A 20890-nucleotide genomic window follows, 5' to 3' on the forward strand; every position below is an offset into this window, starting at 1 on the left:
GATCCGAGGCGATACAAAAATGTGACGCCGAGTACAGCATGCCACTGATTGGCCAGGGAGTGTGGTCACTAGCGGAGGCATAAGAGCGACTCCTCCACCAGAATCATTATTGAAACCCCACAGCCAGGGGTGGGGTGGCCATCGGGAGGTTCGGGAGGGTTCCCGAACGGCCGGTCGTTTCTAGGCCGGATCGGCCGGTGATCAGAATTTTTTTTTTTTTTTAACCCAAATAAGCACAGCAGCGCTCGCGCGGCCACAGGTGCAGGCAGTGATGGTCGGTCGCGAACGTTTCGGCTCTAAGAGCTGCTCTTTTTTCATCAGGAGGGGCTACAAACACAACAGCCCAGCAGTGCTAATTTTGTTGATGAAATATTTTCGTCATAGTTTTCGTCAACGGCCCTTTTTTTTCATGACGAAAACGAGATAACAAAATAAAAACTACCTAAAAGGATAAAAACGATGACGAAATTAACTGACACGTCAATGAATGAAAATGAGACAAAAATGCTTGGCAGGGACGAAATCCAATCAGAACTGATTTAATTTTGTGACAGGGCGGGACAAGTTAGGAAAACATCCAATCAAACGCACAGTTGCGCAAATTTGCTCTAAACCCGGGAAGACCAAACTAGCCTGTGATTGGTCGTTCCTTTCGATAGAACTAAGTTATTAAACAATGTCAGCAGGGAGAAAGAGAAGAGCCGATGTATGGACACATTTGTCCTTTGACGTTGTGACAAACAAAACGATGTGTAAATCATGTGGGGCGACTATCTCGGGTAAAAACACGACAAATCTTAAACATCAGCAAACCAGTCACCCAGATCTCCATGCAAAGGTCAGCATTTTAATGTCCTGCAGGGTAAAGTGTTTTTCCCAGTTTGTGTTTAGAGAAAATCTCCACACCGCGGTGGATTAGCCTTTATAATCTTAGTCCTGAACACTGCCCTGTACCTTTCAGAGCGTCCTGCTGTAAAACGCTCCGATTATCTCAGTGAGGTGGTGTTAATGATCAGGTGTGTGGGAAGCAGGTGAAACGCTAATGCTAATATTATTAATAATATTCCATAACTTTTAATAAATGTTTAATTTTGTGTAAGTGTGTATAAAGACTAATTCAAGGGAAGTGAAGAAAAAGCATTTACATTTTACACCCTTTATATTTTAGTCGACTAAATCAACTGTAGATTTAGTCGACTGTATTCTTAAGATAATTTGTTGACTAAAACTTGACGAAAACTATTCAGATCACTAAATTATGACTAAAACTAAATCAAAATTTGTTGTCAAAATTAACACTGCAGCCCAGCCAGCACATTATTAGGAGAGGTGAAGGGCGAGACACCAGCTAAAGGGGGGGTTGACAATCTTTTTCCCCCTTTTGCTGCTCCGTTGTACAATCAGATAAAAGACCTCTCCAAACCAATCTCCAGGGCTGAATTTCAGCCCCAGCCCGCCCCTGCCCACAGCAAGAAACTGGAGGCGCAAAGCACCGGTTGAATGCACAGACCGACAGTTCTCAGCGGTAGTTTTGCAACATGAGAGCCATCTGAAACGCTCACACAGCATACATATTATAACTCTATACTGCTGGGCGATTGCTGCTACTAGCCGAACACCTGGTTAGCACAGAGCCTGAGGCGGCTGATCAAAAGAACTTTGTGTTACCGTAATAACGTGACCTATCGGAAAAATTCAAACAGTTTCTGAAAGCTGAGAAACTGCACTTCACAACCAACATAGGGTATTATTACGGTTTTATTACGGTAATTGTTGCCGTAAGTCCGCGAACAGCGGCACTTTTGAAGTACACTGAGCCACATGTTCAGTGGTATAGGGTTATAGTTAATGATAACCTTCATCCATTAAAACATTGTACGGGGACTTATACATGATGATGATATTAAACTGGCATTAGCTGTGAGCTTGCCTCTATTTCCATGTATTGTTGTGTTGTGTTATTCCTGTAACAGAATGCTGTTGGACAGAATTAGTTTGCAAAACACTGAAGTTTTCTACTATAAGACCACATTGTTGTGGCATTTGTTATGTTCAAGCTGTGTTCTTGAAGTGGACATGTTAACTGCACTTTTTATTTGAAAGAAGATATATATTATATGATCAAGTTCTTTTTTGTGTTTATTTGATTCCTATTTAAGACACTTTGATAAGAATGACTATATTGTTAATATAGGCTACAGAGTATCATTTTTTAACATTTTTGGCTGGTGGTGTGCCTCGTGATTTTTTCAATGAAAAAAATGTTCCTTGGCTCAAAAAAGGTTGGAAAACACTGGACTACACCACAGTCCCCATTACTGCAGCGAGCAGTGAACTCAAGAACACAACGGATTCAGACGCTTTTCTCTGTAAATCTGTCGACCTTTTATTTCATGTCCCAGCATCGTAATTCCACTCATCCTGCTGGTGTTTTACTGGAAACCTGAGTAACCAGTCACTCTGCAGGTCTAGTGAGTGAAACGTTGGGTAAACCAAATGAGGCATAATTAAGCTGAGAACTGTGTTGACTCTTATTGATCAGAGAATCTGAAGCAGCTAAAAGAAATTGAGGTGAACCCCAAAGGAACTAATACAGGTTAATGTGCAGTTAACTCAGATCAGGGTTAAAACCAACATGAGCAGAACACGGAGGGAGGTTTATTTTTGCTTTGTGTTTTCTAGTTTTATTCTGGGATCTGGATGCATAAATCAACGTGTACTAGAAAACTGTATGTATATTTCTGTGTCTTCTATTTCCCATAAACAGTTGGAAACTCTCACTGCTCTGTGGTCTGTATTTCAGGGCTCCTAGTTATAAACTGCTCTTGTGGATCCGTCCTCTGGTCCCAGCTATCTGTAAATATGTACAGGGCGACACATGCAAATAAGAACAAAGATGAAGGCTTTCAATAAGAATTTCCTGTGTGCTCTGATTCATGCTCGGTGCCAATGAGCTCCTCTGTTGTCTAAAAAACAATTAAATGCACATCGCTGAGTCATACCATCGCAATGGATGACATGTCTCTTTATTTCCATGAACACACTCTATGGAGGCAATTTAGTGCATATGACTCAGTTCTACAAATAACATCCCACTACCATGAATGCTTTTTAAAGCATCAAATGTGAATTAATGCAGTTTAAAGGCGCCTGTTTAAGCATGAGTTCTGACTGAAAAAGAAAATTTTTTGTTTTGTTCTGTGGCTGCAGTTGGCTTATCAGTACAGTATTGGACTTACTGGTAATTTATGGAGAACAGGCCTGCAGGTTCCTGTTCTCCTTGTTCTGTGTGGACAGTACGAGTGGTCCCCGTTTACACAGGCATACAGACTAAGTTAGGAGACGGGCGGTGCTGTGGTGCTACACTTTCTGGGTTAGCAGGGTGGATACTTCCCTCTATACGTGACAAGACCAGTGGATATAACATGTACCTTATCACCATTAAAAATGTTTATATATGAACATACTCATCCACAGTAGGCTGCTTGCACAAATCTATGAGGTCACTGTTTGAGTCATAAAAATCAAGGCCACACTGTAACCTGTATCCAGTTTCAAATGGCTCCTGTTCTCTTCATCCTATCATATGTTAAGTATGTACAATTATTAATGCCACTCATGCTCACTTCAGTTTGATACCGGCCTCACCTCTCACACCAGCATACACAGTTAAATCATGAAGAAGCACATTTCACACATCAATCAATCATTTAGTACACAGACCTGTTCATCTCACTGATGGTGCAATATCAAAACAAACTGCTGAACATCCAATAACCGAACAAAGAGCACATCACAATGTGCTGACCCCCCACCCCACCCCCCATCAGTGCTCGATATTATACCAAACTTTCATGCACGGTTGTGCAACTTCACAGGAACTTTCACAATGCTTGACCAAAGCAAATATCTCCTCCAGGTTTAAGTGCTGGGGAGGCCATTAAAGGGACTTGTTGATAAATAATCTTTCATAAACAGACTGCTGGGTCATGCAAAGATTGGTTTCAGTTTTCTGGACAGAAATGTTGGAGGTACAGAAAAAGCTGATGATCTTCTGCAGTAATGGTAACTGGAGCAAAAATGGCTCATCCCTTCCTAAATCACTGCTGCTGACTCAGCTACTACAACACTGTGCTCTATCACCTGTTTACACAGGCTTTAGTTGACTCCTAATACGTGGTAATAAAATAATACATGGTAATAAAAATATTAAAATCATTCAAACTGAAATGTTCCCGTGGGAGTATAACCAGTGGTGCACTTACAACAGTGTGTAAGAGGAGAGTGAAAAATTAGGCTAATGCAGTGGAGGTCTGCAGTTATGGTTTGGTCAGAGGTTGAAAAAAAGCCTGTGGAGTGGAAGACGTATGGCAAAAGGTGAGAAAACAAAGAGAACTACTAAAGGGGGTCAGTGTTTGAAGCAATCCAGAGCAGGAATTTTGGCAACCAACCAATAAATCTTCTGTTATGCATTCAGTGGGAAGCTTGTTATAACCAAACAACCTGCAAGAGCCTAGAAAGTAAAAATAAACTTTGGTTCGTTGTAACAATTCTTATATGGCATATTGCCAGTGCCAAACAATTTATTGAGTCTTTAAACTTCTGGTATTCCAATCAGGCTTGTCATCATTGGAGGCAATCTCAATGCAGATAAATACTGAGATGAGATTCTGCAACCAGTGGCAATCCCATCTCCACAGTCTAGGATCGAACTATATCCTCCAAAATGACGTTTGCACTGGTCCCACAGCAGTGTGAGACCAGCATGCGGAGGAGGTGCTGTATGGTTCTTCCACATGCTGCTGAGGCCCTTTTGTTAGATGAATAAATTGTTAAATTTCCAGTCCAATCAAACAACACCAAACAAGAGTCAGTAGCAGAATCAGCTGTTTGGCAGAGAAGACTTGGTGGGTTTTTCATGGGCACAAACCACATACTCAACTCTGCTGCTCAACCCACAAATGCATTTTCCTTATTAAATGGAGTCATATTTGTAAACAGGCTTTCCAGTAGTATAAGATGTATTGCCAAGAAGCATCATTACAACAAAGAAATAGCTGATCTAACAATTGTAACAGAGAAAACCTTTATTGTCCCCATTAGAGAATCTCCCATTTTAAACCCATTCTAAATACTGGGAGCTGCAGTTAGCCACCGTATGGTGCCTGAGGACAAACTCCATGGATGAGCTGGTGCCTGAACTTACAAATATTCTTAATGACAAGCAAATCTTGGCCCAGAATCACACCCATGACCTCACAATGTGAGGTAACTGCTAACCAAGCCACCTTGCTGCCTCGAATCTGAATGTCTCAAACTGTTGTGCAAAAAAGATACAAAAAACTATCCAACAGATCTACATGCACCCTGCAATTAACTTACAATATTATCAACTGTTTTGGTAAATGATAAATCTACTAAATAATCACTGATGACCTGTCTAAACTGTGCCAAATGGAGCAATCAATAATTAAATGACACACAGTTTTCTGTGCTCTGGGTGGACTCCTTCTTCTTTAGTACTATACAGTAAACTCAGCAGCATAGAAGACTCCAGATACCCAGGCATATATGTAGATTTGTTCAAATATTCAAAATTTAGTATTTTGTTTGTTTTGTAAGATGAATTAAGGTTCATTGGCGACTCATGTTCTTCCTGACGTTTTCCCAACTCGTTCCTTGTCCTCACTCTCGCCGTCTCCCACATTTACCCTACAGAGTTCACTCGTGTCTCCTCACCATCAGCAATTCCCATCTTCAAAGCTGCAAATGAAATTACTTCATGTAAGATGTGTCAGATGGAGATTTGAACAGACACAGTCACACTGATGTGCGCTAGTGTGCTTTAGCTTGCATGACCGTTCCCTGGCATCATCACCATTTGAAGCACCAAGGGGCGTTTTGGCCTGACAGCTGTGCAGGGGAGAGCTGGATGCAGATGTAATATCCTTCTATCATTCCCCATCAGCTTTAGACTTCCAAGAAGGTTGGAGGCACTGACAGGTATCTACCGCCACTTAACGAGACTTCACTTACTGTGTTTTATAACCCAGACGTACAGGATGAGGAACACCATTTGAAATGGACCAAATGCCACTGTAAATTGCTGTAATAAAATGCTATTTCTGCTGCTGGTACCAGTGATAAATCAAACCTCGCTGTGCTCCTGGAAAACTGGTGTAATGAAATTGGAGCCAACTTCAAAGCATCCTGCCAAATATGCATTAAATGACATGTTTACTGATGTGTGTGTGTGATACAGGATGCATCTTACTTACTGACAAAATGCTTTACTCGGGTAAAACTCGATCGTGTTAGGATAAGAAAAGTTCTTCGCAGCAGTGGTTCACAAACAATTACTGTCACATGTGGCAGGTAAAACTTCTATTTGATAATAAACTACTACATATTCTATATGCATGCTATTAGAATGTATACAGTTGGAGCCCTCGTCAAACATGCATGTGTGGGTCTATAAATTTGGATAATCAAAGTTACGTCACAGCACGGCCACTAACACCAGGTTCACTGCGCTCTGTGAATCAGTTTTTACTCGACAAATAAAATGTTGGATTTTCTGACATCTTTGTGAATTTGATTTGAGATTCTGTCAAATTCAATGAGGCCCTTTTCTCTGCGCTGTGATTTACGTCATTGCTGTTGCACAACATTGGCTAAATTTACTTTCATTTTTTTCAGTTTATATAGAGACCTGCTTCTCTCTCTGTGCAAAGGTTTGCATGATGGTATGAAATCCTTGCTGGTTTTTAATACTTTTTTTTTTCAGGCATCCCCACATGTTCAGATAGCTGACAGAGAGTACACCAGCTCAACTTCTGTTAATACAACAAATTGCACAAGAAAAACCCTGAAAAGGAAAAGCTGGCAGGGTTGGAGGTTTCAGAGCAGTGACTCAAACAGCTGGAGCTCGTAGCACAGCTGTGCTGCCACGCCCCTTTTCTTAATACTACATCTCTTTAAGCCTGAATGATAACAATACATTTTAAGAACGTCACCACCAGTGCAGTTCTCATAAACGCAGAAATTAGTCAAGAGACCAAAAGAAGCATTTTTCTTAGCAGGCTGTAAACGTGCTTATTTCTGCTATGAATGTGGGGTCTCTCTACCTTCAGTCTGAATGCATCCTGTCGCATTAGTGTGGGCGCGAGATCGTACCTCTATTACCTGCTGGAGTTTAAAAAAAACAAAAAAAAAACAGATCAGGTGCTGTTTATCTCAGGAACAAAGATCTATTGTGTGTTCTTATTGTGTCTTTTTTCCTTAGTGAAGCAGCTACATTTACAATGCATGATATTACACCAGGACATCAAAGGGTAACTGTCCAATTAAAAACGGTCTTTGCAACCAAGCCAACATAGAGGAAACCTACAAGCACAACAAGCAGGTGAAACACAGGCTGATTAACTGTGTTTGCCTTTTACCACCAAAAGCTCATTTTCAGTCAAACTGGGAAGGAGTCAAATGATAAAAGCAATTATTTTCAGCTGCTTTCCTGAACATAATAAAAGGTTTGTATTACAGGATTCCAACAATCAAGTGTGTGCTCACACATAGGTTAAAATGTACAATGAGATAATTATAGCTGTTCCTGGTGCAGTGGGGAAATAAATTAAAGATGAAACCAGAGAAGCATAATTTGTGGTTGTTAGATGGATTTCCTGAAACCAGTGTTTTTGCAAAACTCCCTCTTGTGCTCTGAAATCGTTGAGGCAGCGCTGCGGTTTAGGACAGGTTTGTTGCTGTCACAAAACGTGGGAGGGTGGAAGATGCTACAGCCCTCGTCCTTACATTTTTGGAAGACTCTAATTGTCTGCACTGAGCTGCAGTAATGGCCTCCGGTCTAAACAGAGCACACGCCAAAGCCAAGATGAAGATCCCTCTGACTCTATTAATTCTTGCTCTCCCCACCTGAACCAGACTATAGCCCTGAACCAATGATCTGCAGAGATGAGGGGATGTCAGATATTCCTCTCACACCTCAGTGGTCTGTCTGAGTTCTCTTCCAGGTCCCCAAAGCCAAGGCAACTGCCTGATGACACATGTCAGAGATGACTCCCACGCGTAGCCCCGACAGGAAGGAATTTTCCATCAAGATTTCTGCACATAGCAGTAAAGAAAAATATGCTGAAGGAAGTTTTTGAGTGCATTGCATTACATAACAATGACTTATTAAAACAATGTGTTACAGAGCTGAGCTCAATAACTTTAGTCATGTCATTCTCTCACAGTGGAACAACATGTTCCTCAGATTGTGCACATAATACAGGTTTAATTCTACCCCCAAAATACACCTCAACCAGCTTCAGAAAGCCACACAAACATTTTTCAAACAAACTCTGTAAAAATATTGCGGGTGGTAAATAATCACAGAAAGTTGAGCAGCCTTATGACTGCAAAGAGAAGGAAACTTTCATAGAGTGGAAGAAAAACAGATGTTAAACGAGGAAATGTGTTCGGTGAGCAATACTTTTGTCATGAACACCGCAGCGATGCTGCACAACATCTGGTGGTTTCCCGACACATTACGAGCACCGCAGCTCTGTTTACTCAGCATATGAGGATGAATGAATTCAATTACAAACACAATGGATCACACAAAGTACAGTGACCTGTTTGGAATATTGAACAAAGTTGGAAACCAGGCAGGGGTTGCTCAGGAATGCACCCGTGTGGTTGGAGCCATATGTACCTGCTCTGATTAATTAGCTGTATGGGATGAGTACGAACGCCTGTACTTATAATAATCTGTAGATCCAAGCTGCAAACTCTTGGTTTTTTCCTCACTTGTGTTTGGGCTCAGAGTTCAACAGACCGCCGTCTACAGCATCAGGCCGGCTCAGTGGGTGAGCGGGCAGCCACGTACGCCACATGGTTGTGGTGCAGACTGTTGGGGATGTTTGATCACTTTTATATTGATATTTACTGTCACTATTTCTCTATCAAGTATTAAATTATATTAGTCACACACACACTGGATTAATGAACACTGAATACATTAAGGTTACTGGGGTAAAGGTAAGGCCTGTTATATCTATTACTCATATACACTTGAGGCTTTGGTGGGATGCAGGAACATCTTTGGTTCACATGACTTTTGTAACCTCATGTAGTATTTTAGGAGGTTTTATGACACATAGGCTCCAAAAGTTGAGTTCTGCAGACCCACCTGTGTTTTTGTAACATAGATTAGTAAGGGGTAAAATTCTAGCTAAGTGGGGACTGTCAAAGAGGTGTTTTCTTAGCAGAGGTTTTAATAGAAAGAAGATCCTTCATCATGACACCTGTCAGAGCTGTCATAAACCACTGAGGTACCCTGGTGATGTTTGTTTCTTTAGCCCACGTGGGTGATTGGTGATTGGTTGGGGTTCAAGTTTCATGGGTTGAGACTTTATGTAAATTAGGAGGGGTCAAAGGCAAGTGGGCAGTTATCATCTTTAAGATATAGATGTTGGCCCGCTCTTTGTCTCATGCTCTTACTTTTTTGATCTTCCCTTTCCTGTCCTCTTCTCCTTCTCTTCCTGTTTCTGCACCTTTCTCTGTCACTTTGTTTCTCCTTCTCTTCTCACCTTTTCTCTGTGCGTGGATCTCAGCCTTAACTGTGTTACTGTCTGTGTTTTGTGTAACTAAGATGTCTAATAAACAGCCTGCACTGGAACCTGCTCATCCCAGTGATTTATTGGGTTTGAATTTTTGGCCGAAAGGAACACAAGGACCCTAAAAAAACCCGAGAAGACGGCCGGGGTTCGTGTCTGACCCCGTGGGCCTTTTGCTGCGCCTCTCTCTCCACTTTCCTTTCCAGCCTAGTTAGATCAACAACTTAATTTACTGATTATAAATGAACAGCAGTGTTAGCCTCACTAAGAGAACTGAAAAGATTAAAACATTTCCATTTTAATACATTTACAGTTTAAGGACCTCCATCAGCAGTGGTGCTTCACGGCTTTTATAGACAGATATTTTTCTTGTTCTACCCGCAGTGTGTCATTAATTCTTACACACACACACACACACACACACACACACACACACACACACACACACACACACACACACACACACACACACACACACACACACACACACACACACACACACACAGTAACTGTAACAGTGCTGCCCACAGTGACACTAATCACAGTCATCAACGCTCAGAAAACATTTAAAGCATTTATCAGACTTTAGGCTGGCTTGATACAGGAAGATTATAGTAGAGTGAAAATGCCAATAGAAATAGAATAGAATACAATGCCTTTACTGTCATTATACAGGAGGTACAAAGTACAAATAAATGGCATTCAAAATTTCTAAAAAAGAATTAACTTTAGCACACAACCAGCTTTTGAAATATGTGTATATATAGTGTTTTAAAATGAATTGTTCTTATATGGTTTCTCCTGCTTCTATGCTGATGACAATGTGCTGTTCTTTCCCTCTCGCCCTGAGTCGAGGCGTGCATCACTGATCACTGAACGACAAAAGTCTCACGCGGGACGTCAACACCCCAGCTAAAAGCTGAGCTTGGACAAAGCATGCCTGTGCCAAGACCCGCCCACCACCATTAGAGGTGAGGTGATGATATTCCCTTAAACCTGCAACGAGGACTGCTGCAATCACCAGAAGGGCCTCAGCAAGGATGCAGCAGCAGGGGCCAGTGGACTCAAAACCAGTGCTGAGATCAAATGTGTCATTCCAGTGAGACAATTAGACCCTTTTGTCTATGAACAATTTGCTATTTGATCATTGTGTGAACCCTGTTTTTCTCATCTTGGACAGGCTCTGTTGTACCGATGGATTCACAGCCTAAAAACCGCTCCTGTGTGGCCTTTGTTACAAGATTAAACATATACACACAAGAACTGGAAAACACACAATTGTTCATTTTCACTCCAGCGTCGGGGCGTCCATGGACAGCATTTTGTTAACTTTGTTTTTTTTGTGTACTTGTACTTTATACGTAAGTAAATCTACTTCACGCTTCACCTTTGTCCAAATTCTGGCTCTAAGCACAGCTGGTTGGAGAGGATGTGAAAGTCAGGCCGTATTACAGCTTTCCTCCCCCTCCTCCAAATCAGGGCCACTCACCATGACAACACTGATAGTATGTAATGGTGGGAGAGCCTAAGAGCAGAACACAATCTGCCTTCAGTGTGTGGGAGAAAAATAAGAGATATGACTAACACAGTATTTGACGGAATATAAAAAGATGACATTTACAACTGTTAAAAATAACTGAGGATAATTTGAGATAAACATTTCCCGTACACTCACTGTTTCTGGCATTTGGAGTTTCAGCTGCGGCCCTGCTGCTGGGCACAAAAATCCACACTGACAAAAACAGTTTTTAACTCATTGTTCTCAGGTGCTGATACACCTGCCTGTCAAACATGACTCGAGGCCCACACTCGGCACCGGCGCTGTCTCTCCTCCCTCTCGCTCTCCACACCGCCCTCTCTCCTTGTACATTTTTGCAGGTCTGGTTCCAGAAAGGCGGGTTTCTGATCTGGCGTTGTTGCCGTTTTTGTGCTCTTCCTCTCCCTCTTCGCTTCTCCTCACCCCAAACAGCTGCAGTAGTTAGCCGCCCTCCCTGAGGCCATTTCTGATTTCTTCCTGTTGAAAAGTTTCTCTATGAAGTCTTTACCTCACAACGCAAAGTGCACGACAGCTGCTGCTATATATCGAAGTGAACTGACGAAGGATACTCGCTAGACATCAACAGCCCTCTGAGCAGCGAAAACCCACTGCAGCTCGTCAGATAAAAAATAATAAATAAAAATAAAATCACAAGCATCGTGAATCATTTCAAGACATTTTTTATATAACTGTCTGAACATCCTACCAACGCAACTTTGTATCAAGGAGACACTACCCTAACCTGAGAGGAGGGAAGTGGAGATGTGGTGGAAGACAAGTCAGTGTGTGTGCAGGTTACAGATTGAGGTCATGCGCTGTATTAGTCCTCCTTTTGTCCTGCTGGACATCTTATTTAAAATGTAAGGAACAAACCTGTTTTTGGACTACAATCACAGAGCGACACATTCTGGGTCAAATATCCTCAGACGCAGCTGCATTTTGAGCTCACTTTGTAATCCAGGAAACGGCTCCTGTCCCGTGCTCACATTTAGGAACACCATATTTAAAACTCCACAGGTGTTTCAGCTGTTTGGGAGAAGTGAGATACAGGCAGTGGCAATAAGGTTACAGAGGAAAATATGAGAGCCTGAAACAGTTTCCTGTGGCAGGAAAACTGCTTTTCATGACACTGTGTTACATTCACACAGTATTTACAGGCAATGCAGGGACATCGTATTTTCAGCAACTGGCTAATGTGCATTTATGCCTGCTTATGGTGGCAGATCATGAAAAATTGGTCTTACCTAATGCTTAAACATGCGCTCCAAAAGTGTCAGAATTCACACTGAGGATTTTTGTCTTCCAGCTGATAACGCGTTAACGTTAGCTCGCTGCTCTTGCACTTGGGTATCATAACATTTAGTTAGAACCAACAACCTATAAACACATACTTGAATCTAAATATCATCAGAAATAACCTTCACATTTACAAAGCTTTGTTCTTTTTTCATTAGGGAGTAGTTGGTAGTTTCTCTGCCGTAGTGCCTCCGGACTGAGCGGTCAGCCTGAAAGTAATTCTAAACTGGTCTGAGAAAATTCAGTTTCTGAACCGTGTGGAGGACGGAGGAGTGAAGTTTAAGCTGTGGACGTTCTACTGTCTGTCTCAGCGTCCCCAGCACATATAAAGCAGCAGAGGAAATTTCATTCCCCTCTGATTTTTAAAACTGCAGTTCAATCCAAATGCTATTAAGCTGTAACTAATCAATGGAAACGGGGTGTTCCCTAACAGAGTCAAGTTTGTTTACCTATCAGATAGTTTTTAATTTCATTTGGGTTTTGTCTTTCTTAAATAAACCCAGTTCTGTGGATTTCACCCTCTACTACCTATTATTTTCAGGTTGTAAAGGCACCTCGAGGGCAGATAAACATCATGGAGATCTCTCGCGCTAATTAAGCTCAAAGTCGTCGTCCAAGCCAGAAGTTCCAAATTTGAGTGGGCCGATAAGCTGGGACTAAATCACTGTGTTTCCACCCCAAGGCAGTGCAACAAACATCAACACTGCATTTTTAATGGAAATAAATGGGGGCATGCATAATTTGTGAGCACTGTGATGTGCATTTGTTGCTCGCAAAAGAGACATGCCATACTGCACTCTGCTGAACTGAGTCTGAAAACGCTCATCGCCTCTACAGGAACACTATATCGGCCGCCGATGACTGCCATCGCATCCAGTCTCCAGTGTACCACGTATGGTCATGTGACCCAGCTGGGAAAATGGCTTAAAATGGAAATGAATAGAGCTGTCAGGAATTCGACTTCTGCCTTTAATTTTAAGTTCACCCCTCTTTTTTCCCTCTCTTATATATAAAGTAACGGCCTTGTGGTAGATCTCCATCTGATCTGATCTTCACCAGACTTTCTTTATAAGGGAATCGAGACTAATTGAGACAGTATTCTTCTCCTTTTGGTTAAATAGCCCACTTTTAATTGTCATCATTGCCTCAGTGCATAGAGTACATATTGCATTGTTTTACTGTTGGGAAACTAAAGCTGCAGCTTGCATCTATTTTTCTTTTCACTACTAAAATGGTAAAGAATGCACTTTAACTAAAGTATGACACACACAGACTAGTGGCAGGTATGTGTATTTTCCCAGAGAAGGTTTTTCCTTCTAACTGAAATTTCTACTATCAGAAATTAAGAGAAAACATGAGACTGTATCTTGCACTGTGGTAGCTCCTCTGCTCTCAGGGGACAACATAGCTTGGCATAAAATCAGAGCAATGAATGTCACAATTAAATGGAAATAAAATAATTGGGTCTTTGGTTTAGGCGTACCTCTTCTGCTCTAGTCTGTTCAAAGGCAAACTCCATGGTAGGCACAGCCAGTTGGTTGGCAAAGAAACTCACATCTCCAGGCAACTGCAGTGAGCTGACGTTGGGTCCAGGGCAGTTCCCACCACGGATACAACTCAGCAACTGTCTCTGACAAAGACGAGGAAAGAATAATGGGAAGAGAGGAGAAAATTAATTGGTGGAAAGACTAAAAGAAGAGTGACATCAAAGTCCTCAGAAATAAGTCTCACTACTTTTGGTAGGTAAAACACAAGGCAGATATTTTGGTCTAACGAGACCAGACCCTCAACTAAATGAGTGGGCAAAGAACCAAAAGTCCACTTTCACTGATAGCTGGGACATGGAAACTGCAAAGAACATCAAAACAAGTTTCATAAAACTATTAAAGCCTGGTAAACTTTCTAAAATTAAATGGTATACCTGTGCCAAATGTGGAGTCTTTCTGACCCCACCATGCTTGTATTAGTGGAACAAGATGTTTGGTTTGAGGTTTCCTTGTTTGGTTGATAAAAATCAGACAGCTAACCTTTTGCGGGAAAAGTTGGGATATGTGTTACAATTCCCAGCTTTATAGTTATGTAATCTTCCCATAGTCCTTCACACCCAAGTGTTGAATTGATTTGTTTCTGTCAACGGGCAGTAAAGTAGAATAATAGAGCCCTAAGTTTAGTAAAACTCACCTTCGGTGTTTAATGCATCTGAGTTTATTAGTGTATACCAATGCTTTGCTGCAATGGAATAAAATACTGTCTGTTCATATTTCACTCTGATGACAGAGTCATTGTTTACACGAGACATTTAACATGATAGCATCACAAAGTTGCTCGAGATTTCTCGGCTGCAGATCTGTGATCTGAATCTTCCATCTCACCACATTCCAAAGGTGCTCGATTGGATTGAGATCTGGAGACTGTGGAACACATTTGAACTCAGTGTCACGTGAATCGGATTATTTGAACTTTACGACACGATGACGTTATCCTGCCAGAAGCAGCCATCAGAAGATGAGTGCACCGCGGTCTGACTTTGGTGAGCCTGAGCAAACGGTGGCCTCAGTTTCCTTTTCTGGATATTTTCTCTTTTTCTCCAGAGCTGTGTGTGAGAATCCCAGCAGATGAGCTGTTCTGAAATACTCAGACCAGCCCGTCTGCCACCAACAAACATGTCGTGGTCAAAGTCACTTAAACTTCAGCAGGTCATCTTGGCTTGAGCTGCTGTTGACAGCTGATTAGATATTTGCATTAACAAGCCAAAGAATAGGTGGAACTAATAAAGTTATGGATGAGTGTCTTTATTGTATTTAAACCATAGCTCCTTTTATTAAGCTAATTAAAATTACAATACAGCATAAAGTAACTGAATAGTAATGTCTGAGTTGTCTTTATTAGGGTACTAAATCAAACACATTTACAGTTTTTCTCAAGTGGCTTCTTTCCACTAAGATTCTACAATAACTGTAAGAGCAGCTGTTTCTAACAACACCAGACTGCAGTAAAACCAGGTGACAAGTCACATGTTAGTGGTGAAACATGCAGTTAGCTACAGTAACAATGTTACCTAAATGTATACCTGTCCCTGACAGCTGTGATTAGCGTCAGCCATGAAACGAAGCTGATTATTTATTTTAGCTGAAAATGAATTTTTATCTCTTCTGTATTTTCCTTCCGTCAGTGTTCAGGTTAAAACGGCCGACAATCTAGGCCACGTTTCAGGATTCCAGCAATACAGCACTGTTTGCAAAAAACACTATGCTCATGATTTAAGTCCAAAAACATGCTTAGTTCATCAGCTGAGTTGGTTATAAGTTTGTTAATAGAAACACAGACATTAAAACTGACAGGATATGAAAACAGAGGAAGAAACATGTCTGTGTGACAAATGGAAATGACATAACAATCCTAAATATGATTTTATATTATTGATAATTGATTTCTTTACTGAAAACTATAGGGGTTATTTTTATAAAAGAAAAATATAATCCTTAAAGTTCAATTTTTTTTTTATCACAGGACACCTTCAAGACCTTTGACCACAGAAACAACTAAATGTTTGCACCACACGTTTATAATTCCAAGACTGATAAAGGACGACAGCTATTATTTAAGACAACTGTCATGTAACACATTTACAGCATTTATGAGGCACACTGGAGCCTAAAACAAATAAACAGCACAAAATTTGTGTTTGGTCAACTGTTTCTTTGTTGTAGTTATGCTTCTTGGCAATGAAACTTATATTGTTGGAAAGGCTGTTTATTTCCCCTTAAATGGATCCACATTTGTAAGGAAATGCATTTGTGCCTTAAGTGGGAGGGTTGAATGTGTGTTGTGCCCATTAAAAATCTGCCAATGCCAAAGAGCTTCTTCTGTTATTGACTCTTGTTTGGTTTTGTTTGTTGGATCGGATGATTGAAGTCTGAAGAAACAAGACACATCAGCAATTTAGCAATTTATTCATTTAACAAACAGAGGCCTCAGCAGCATGTGGAAGAACCAACAGCCTGGCACCTCCTCCTCATGCTGGTCACACACTGCTGTGAAATGGCAAGTCAGCCAATGTGGTTGTGTTGGTAAGTCTAGCACAAACAGCTCACCCAAGCTGATCCCACAACAGTTCAGTGGGGTTGAGGTCGGGACTGCAGGCAAGGCCATTCCATCCTCTCCAGTCCCAAATTCTGGAGGTAGCCTCTGATGAACCTGCTCTGTGGGCGTGAACGTTGTAGAATTCAGTCCCAGTCTGTAGAAATATAGGGTTGCCACTGCTTACAGAATCTCATCTTGAGTTCTCTCTGCATTGAGACTGCATCCACTGATGACAAGGCTGATTATTAGCACCCGAATGCCAAACAGCTGTTTGGCATTGGCAGAGAAGATCTGGCAAGTTTTTAAAGGGTACAGGCCACTTACTCAACTCTGCTGCTCAACCCACAAATGCATTTTCTTACAAACGTGGCTCCACTTAAGGGGAAATAAACAGGCTTTCCAACGGTATAAGATTTATTGCCAAGAAGCATCGTTACAACAAAGAAATAATTGACCAAACACAAATTTCCCCATACTGTGTGCCAAGTTTACTTATTGAAACTAAAGTTGGTATTTATGGTAATAAAAATGTGTCCTTCAGCCATCACAGAGTCTTAATAATGTCATGGTCCAGCACAGCTAACATCCCCAAACACCAAAGTTTTTTTTTTTTTTTTTCTTTGAAGTTTATTTCGAACAATCAGAATTAAAAACAAAGAAAAATAAACGTATAGGAAAATAAAACATACATATATCTATATATGCATATGTACATATATTTACCTATATAACAGATGCAAGTCAAACAACAATAAATAAAATGACCAGCAATGTATTTTATAACAATCTCAAGGTGTTCGAAAAGGGAGCAGGAAGAAGCAATAGCTTATCTAGTCCTATCCCCATTGCATTTTACAAGTTCATGATTAAACTGGATTATAATATTAACCAACCATACCTATGCACATGCATACTGACACAAGCATGCATGGCTACACACACCTACCCACGCCAAAGTACCCCGGGATACAATCTACCCAATCCTCTATAGATCATTTTAATGTACAGGAATCTACAATGTGTTACCCCAAACTTCAACACAATACTCTAAATATGGTAATAACATTGTACAGTATAGAGTGTACAAAGTTTTAATATTTAAGATATGCCTAGTTTTCCCTAATATCCCTATAATTTTTGCCATCTTATTACACACGTTTGATATGGGGTTTCCAACATAACTTGTGATCCAAAATTACTCCTAAAAACTTATGTTGGAACACTTGTTCAATCCTTACATTATCAATTTCTAACTATACCATAGTATTAATTTCTTTATTTCCAAACAACATAAATTTTTTCTTAGTTAAATTTAAAGATAAATATAGGTTCCACAGAAATAAATTAAGTTTATCAATTTCTTTGCCAACATCATCCAAAACCTGTTTCAAATCATCCCCAGAACAAAAAATAGTTGTATCATCAGCAAATATAACAAAATTCAAAACATTAGTCACTCTACATATATCATTAATATACATAATAAACAACTTGGGACCCAATACTGAGCCTTGTGGAACCCCACATGTAATATTCAAACATGAAGATTTGGACTGACCAATTTGTTAATCTTGTTTGTTGTTTTTATATATATATATTCTTAATAGTGTAAATTATTATATTTATATTTATAATAACTGCGGCTGCTGTTACACCCAAATTTCCCCTGTGGGACAATAAAGGCTGTTTCTTCTTCTTCTTCTTGTACATATTGCTGTCTGTTGTCAAGATAACTTTTCAGCCAGTTATTTGCTACCCCTCTCACTCCATATCTTTCCATTTTATATATTAATATTTTATGATCAATGTATCAAAGGCCTTTTTTAAGTCAATGAATATCCCCACTGCGTATTTTCTGTTTTGTATATATTCCGTTATATGTTCCACTAGCTCTATCATTGCCAATGATGTTGACCTGGCTGCCCTAAAACCATACTGACTTTCCATTAAAACATTGCTTTTTTTCATTAAAATTGTCAAGCCTTGCCACAAACAATTTCTCCATTATCTTAGAGAATTGTGAAAGTAAAGAGACTGGCCTATAGTTAGTAAAACCATGAATATCACCGGCTTTGTGTAAAGGAATAACTTTAGCAATTTTCATTCTCTCAGGGAATGTGCCTGTTCTGAATGATAAATTACACAGATATGTTAAAGGGGACACAATTCCATCAATTACCTTTTTTACTACCATCATATCAATATCATCACAGTCCTTGAAAGTTTATTTTTACATTTATTTACCATTTCAATAATCTCTTTTTCTTCTACCGGTTTCAAAAATAATGAATTTGAATTATTAAGTCCACAAAACTCACTTACACTTTTCTGCTCTGATGGCATATTTTTTATTTCCTTGGCCAGTCTTGGACCCACCTCAACAAAGAAATCATTAAATCTATTAACCACCACATTCCTATTTGTAATTGGCATTTTCTATAAAATAATCAGGATAATTAGCTTTGGTTAATTTATTTCTAATAATAATATTTAATATATTCCATGTTCCTTTAATATTGTCCTTATTTTCATTAAATATCTTATTATAATACTCAATTTTAGATTTCCTAATGATACTGATTGACCTATTCTTGTATGTTTTATACCTTCGTTCATTATGTTTCGTTCTACAATTTATAAATTGCCTATAAAGAGTATTCTTTTTTTTTACAAGCATTCTGTAAGCCCTTGGACATCCAAGGACATTTTGAGAACTTGTTTTTGTGACAATATTGTTGTATTGGACAGTGTTTATTGTACAAGGTTTTAAAAGTATGTATGAACAATTGATAAGCTTTGTTTACATCACCTTCTTCATATACACTCTTCCAGTTATAGTTTAGTAAATCCATTTTGAAAGCGGATATGGACTCCTCAGTTCTCACCCTCCTATATACCACCTCCACAATTTCTCTCCTATAGCTACATTCTAGTACAAAAAAAACAGGTAGGTGATCACTAATGTCATTCATCAACAATCAACTGATTACATTACTGTCTATATTATTTATAAAGATATGATCAGTCAGAGTGGCACTGTAAGATGTTATTCTACTTGGCTTTGTGATTGTTGGAAAAAGACTCATGCTGTACATGCACTCATTAAAATAACTATTTCTATAGTAAGGCACTCCAATATGTCATCAATGGCTAATGTCATACTATCCACAACCCTATATCTAAGGCTCTTTTGAACATACAGAGCCACACCACCCCCTTTTTTGGACTTTCTAGTCATACACATGAATTCATATCCATCTAACTCAATATTCATCACCTTATCAGCTGTAAGCCATGTTTCAGAGATTGCAATAATATTAAATGGTTTTCTAAACTAAGCGTAAGTTAAATAGTAACTCGGGACATTTAATCAATGACCATTAAGTTCTATGTATATCTCAGGTAACTGTTACTGTGAGAAAAAGCAAAGTTTTAAAAGTTATTCAGTTCTGTATCTACGGACAATATATTTTTTAGTACAGTGGCGCGGTGGTTAGCACTGCTGCCTCACAGTTAGAATAACATCTAGAAGGCCTGGGTTTGATTCCACCTTGGCCCGGGCCTCTCTCCCTCTCTATGTGGAGTTTGCATGTTCTCCCAGTGTCTGCGTGGGTTTCCTCTCACAGTCCAAAGACATGCAGTTACTGGGGTTAGGTTAATTGGCTACTCTAAAAATTGCCCACAGGTGTGAATGTGAGTGTGGATGGTTGTCTGTCTCTCTGTGTTAGCCCTGCGACAGGCTGGAGACCTGTACAGGGTGTACCCTGCCTCTTGCCCTATGACATCTGGGATAGGCTCCGGCTCCGGCTCCAGCCCCAGCCCCAGCCCCCCCCAGGACCCTGAACAGGATAAGCAGATGAGAATGGATGGATGGATATTTATATTATATACACTTATATCAAAGTACCATTTCAGCTGTAAAAAATAGTTTCAGGGCTGAAATGATTAAGAACTGTCAAGTACAACTGTAAATTGTACTACAGTAAGTATAGTTTAGTGCTTAGATGGGGGCTGGATGAGGTAAGGGTGTTATTATGGCTAATTGCACAATTCCAGCTTTTGTCACAGTTCACCACTAACATGGGGCTCGTCACCTGGGATGACTGCTTTCTGGCGCTGCTCATAATTGAAAGAACAACACAACTGCTGTTGCAGAAATTGCTGAGACTAAAGTGGGTAGTGGAAGGAAACAGAATGCAACAGTCAATCAACTGGAGGCTTATCTCAACTGTCCACATCCTCTGTGCCTGCCTGATGTCACTGTGTTCTTCTGTCACATTGCATTTAATTAGAGTTTCCTTTTATCAAGGTCTGTCAAGGGGAGAGAGCTCGGGTGTCCAATCATCCCTGCCACTGCCAC

At 40.1% G+C, this 20890-nt stretch overlaps 1 protein-coding gene across 1 annotated transcript in view; it reads right to left on the bottom strand.

Annotated features, from left to right (window-relative positions):
- naaladl2 (N-acetylated alpha-linked acidic dipeptidase like 2) overlaps nucleotides 1–20890 on the bottom strand; it is a 411382-nt gene that overhangs the window by 99068 nt on the left and 291424 nt on the right. The window contains exon 13 of the mRNA XM_030727141.1: nucleotides 13931–14077. Within this exon, the coding sequence (XP_030583001.1) occupies nucleotides 13931–14077 (147 nt within the window). The remainder of the gene's footprint in view (nucleotides 1–13930; nucleotides 14078–20890) is intronic.

The sequence above is a fragment of the Archocentrus centrarchus genome, chromosome 4 (assembly GCF_007364275.1).
Source record: "Archocentrus centrarchus isolate MPI-CPG fArcCen1 chromosome 4, fArcCen1, whole genome shotgun sequence".
NCBI lineage: Eukaryota > Metazoa > Chordata > Actinopteri > Cichliformes > Cichlidae > Archocentrus > Archocentrus centrarchus.